Below are 3,161 nucleotides of genomic sequence, written 5' to 3'. Positions count from 1 at the left end.
AAAACACTTGGAAACCTGACGATCCAACGGGCGTCTCCTCCCGTGGAGAGTGAACACCGCAGGACACCGCTCCGACTCACCGTCCGGGTGCCAAAGTACGGCTATTTAAGCCAAACGGCGTCCCCCAGCCCTGGCTACATCCACTTGCTCTCTCGTCGTGTCGTCAGCCCAATCCCATCCACGTCTCTCCCTCTTCGCCTTACTCTAACCTCGCCATCCGTGCTAGCGCTGGAACGCCTCTTTAAGATGTTAGAGGAGATTCGGGTGGGGCGTGCCGCCCGCACATCACAGTCGGTCTGCCTCCAAACTCACCGGAGCCAGAGAAGGAGGAGGGGGAAGAGGGGCAAGAAGACAGGAAGCAGCAGCTGGCGCCGGAATGGAGGCGGAGGCCGACATAGAGGAGCCGCAGTTGCAGCTGCCACCCATGTATCCGGAGCTAGGCACGGAGATCAACGACATTTGCGACGACGATGAGTAGTGCAATTGATCTATGTAGTATGTACATGTGTCTAGGATGCGCGTGTTTGATGTGCCAGATTTGTTGTCCGTGCCTGTAGATACTCTTAGATGAAAAAAAAAAATCAGACACAAGGAGAGAGCGGGGAGCTCCTATTGGACATGTTAAGCGCCAGTTTGTGCTTGCAGCGCACAGGGGTGTGCCCGCATGGGCCGTCCTATTACTCGCTCGCACACACGTATGAGTCGCTCGCTCATACGACTCGCTCCTGTTAGGTTCACATTTTTTTCGGTGGTTCTCTTTAAAAATCTTTTGGTTCAAGATGGAAAAAAACCGAAATAGTTTTTTTTAGTATTTCAAAATTTGGTAAAATAATAAAATGTGCATAGGTTTGAAAATAGCTCATGAATTAGAAAAAAAAAGTTCATCGATTATTTTTAGAAGAATTTCATCGATTTTGGAGGAAACTTCACAAATTTCAAAAAAAGGTTCATTGATTTTCAAAAAAGTTCATCAAATTTTAAAAACAGTTCATCGGTTTTGAAAAGGTGTTCATCTATTTTTGGAAATGTTAATTGGTTTTGAGAAAAAGTTCATCGATTTTAAAAAAAGTTCTCTGATTTTAAAAAGCACATCGATTTTGAAAAATAGGTCACAGATTTCAAAAAGGAATCATTGATTTTTTTAAATATTTGCGAAATTGGAAAAGGTTCACTCATTTATAAAATGAAAAATAAAAGTAAAAATAAAAAACCGAACAAAACTGTTTAGAAAAGAGAAAAAGGGAAAAGGAGTGAAAAGATGTAAGTAATCACATTACGTGCTGGTGGCTGGCTTGTAACTGCAGCGTACGATCAACCAAGGACTAATCTCATCTTCTCAAAAAAAAAACCAAGGACTAGTCGATTCTCTCCTCTCGTGCAGTTTTTTGCGCTTTAATAAACCAAGAAAAGAAAATTATACATGGGCCGGCCCAGCGCGGAGAAGGACTATAACACCGGAGCGCTTAAGGCACCATATAGGAAATGCCGAGCGAGCATTTTTGTTTTTGTTTTTGTTTTTGAGGGATTGGAGGGAGCGAGCGAGCAACAACACCGGAGCGAAGCATTATTCTTGGGCCAAGCCCATGTGAGCGTTAAAATGACGCGTATAACACTTCCACCCGACCCGACCCGACCGCCGCCTTCTCCATGAAAGATCCTTGACGCGTCCCGGCGTCCAATCCGACTTCGACGCGAATCCTTGACGCTCTTGCCGGAACCTTTTCCTCCTTTATATATAGTGCTACGGCGCGTCGTGTTGAGGCAGACCAAATCAAGACACAAACAGAGGAGGGAACACCGCCGCCGCCGCTGCCGCTGAGTTTCTTCCCTGTCCTCGCTGGATCCATCGCGACGATGGTGCGGCCGCGCGGCACGACGAGCACGGGGCGGCACCGCATCGAGATGAGCCTCAGGCCGGACAAGAACAGCCGGCAGGTCACCTTCTCCAAGCGCCGCGCCGGCCTCTTCAAGAAGTGCTCCGAGCTCGCCATCCTCTGCGGCGCCCGCGTGGCCGTCGTCGTCTTCTCCGAGGCGGGCAACGCGTTCGCCCTTGGCAGCCCCTCCATGGAGGCCGTCCTGCACCGCTTCAAAGACGCCGCCCCTGTTCCTGCCGCTGACGACGGCGACCGTGAGGCGCTGGAGGAGATGTATCGGGCCAGGGAGGCGACCGCGGAGCAGGTGGCGTCGGAGATCAAGCGGATGACTTCCATCGGGGACACGGTGGTCAAGGCCCAGATGGGGAGGCGACACTGGTGGGAGGCCGACGTGGAGGCGCTCGGGGAGGCCGAGCTGCCGGAGTTCGCCCGGGCGCTCGACCGGCTCAGGGCCAACGTGCGCCGCCACGCTGACAAGCTCCGCTCCTGATTCTTTGGGCTTAATTACTAGGCTTGTGCTTGCTTAATTACGTGGCGGTGGTGGAAGCTACCTTAGCTGCAATCATATATGGACGAGTTTGGTATGAAATCTGGGTTGGTTGGAGAGAGGCAATTAGCAGGGTTGGAGTTGGAACTTGAAACATGTTGCATGAGCAAGTCAATCCATATGGTCATGTCTTTCCCTATGAAGATGAAGCTCTGTTCTTAGTTTTATGTAGGCCATGTTCTTATCCACTGTACCTTTAACTGTAGTGATGCATGGTTCTGTTATGAATTCTCTGTGCTTCTCTGAACATGCTCGGTATAACCTGATACAGCACCCGAAACATTGACAAATGAGTTCGTACGTATATATGGTTGCTACATACTCTGCACATAGTATCAGCATTGGTCGTGTGGTTTTTTATCTGCCTGAACCTGAATACATTTGAAACCTAAACTGAATGCAGCGAAACATGTTTAAGGAACAAATATAATTTTGGTCCTGCGCACATCCAAGATTTATTTTATTTCATAGCCTGATATTCTTCATTTTATAAATCCATATAAACAAATGCAACTTTCCATCCTTTTCCCGCATTGCACGAAATGTGTATGTCCAAGTTTTCTGTTTGCTACTTCTGAATGCCTGAAGATGCAATTTTCTGTTTGATAAAATGAACGATGAATGAATGCCTGACGATGTACTCTTGCTTTCGTTAGTGTGGATGTTCCTGTTGCTTAACCAAGTTCACTAACTCAGGATCAGGGGCATCTTCAGGCATTTGAAAAAATGTTCAAAACAAG

At 48.1% G+C, this 3,161-nt stretch overlaps 1 protein-coding gene across 1 annotated transcript; it reads left to right on the top strand.

The window, feature by feature from the left end:
• The first annotated feature begins 1,779 nt into the window (after positions 1-1,779).
• LOC125506202 (agamous-like MADS-box protein AGL61) lies at positions 1,780-2,663 on the top strand. Its single transcript, XM_048671064.1, has one exon. The coding sequence runs from the start codon at positions 1,855-1,857 to the stop codon at positions 2,362-2,364; it is 510 nt and encodes a 169-aa protein (XP_048527021.1). The 5' UTR covers positions 1,780-1,854; the 3' UTR covers positions 2,365-2,663.
• Positions 2,664-3,161: the final 498 nt, after the last annotated feature.

Source organism: Triticum urartu, chromosome 5, assembly GCF_003073215.2.
Source record: "Triticum urartu cultivar G1812 chromosome 5, Tu2.1, whole genome shotgun sequence".
Taxonomy (NCBI): Eukaryota; Viridiplantae; Streptophyta; class Magnoliopsida; order Poales; family Poaceae; genus Triticum; species Triticum urartu.
Note: the sequence above shows the minus strand (reverse complement) of the source record. Positions and strands in the feature narration are given on the sequence as shown.

Bases quoted from the DNA above. Each gene is read 5' to 3' on its own strand.
- LOC125506202 (XM_048671064.1), top strand. From the start codon at position 1,855: ATGGTGCGGCCGCGCGGCACGACGAGCACGGGGCGGCACCGCATCGAG.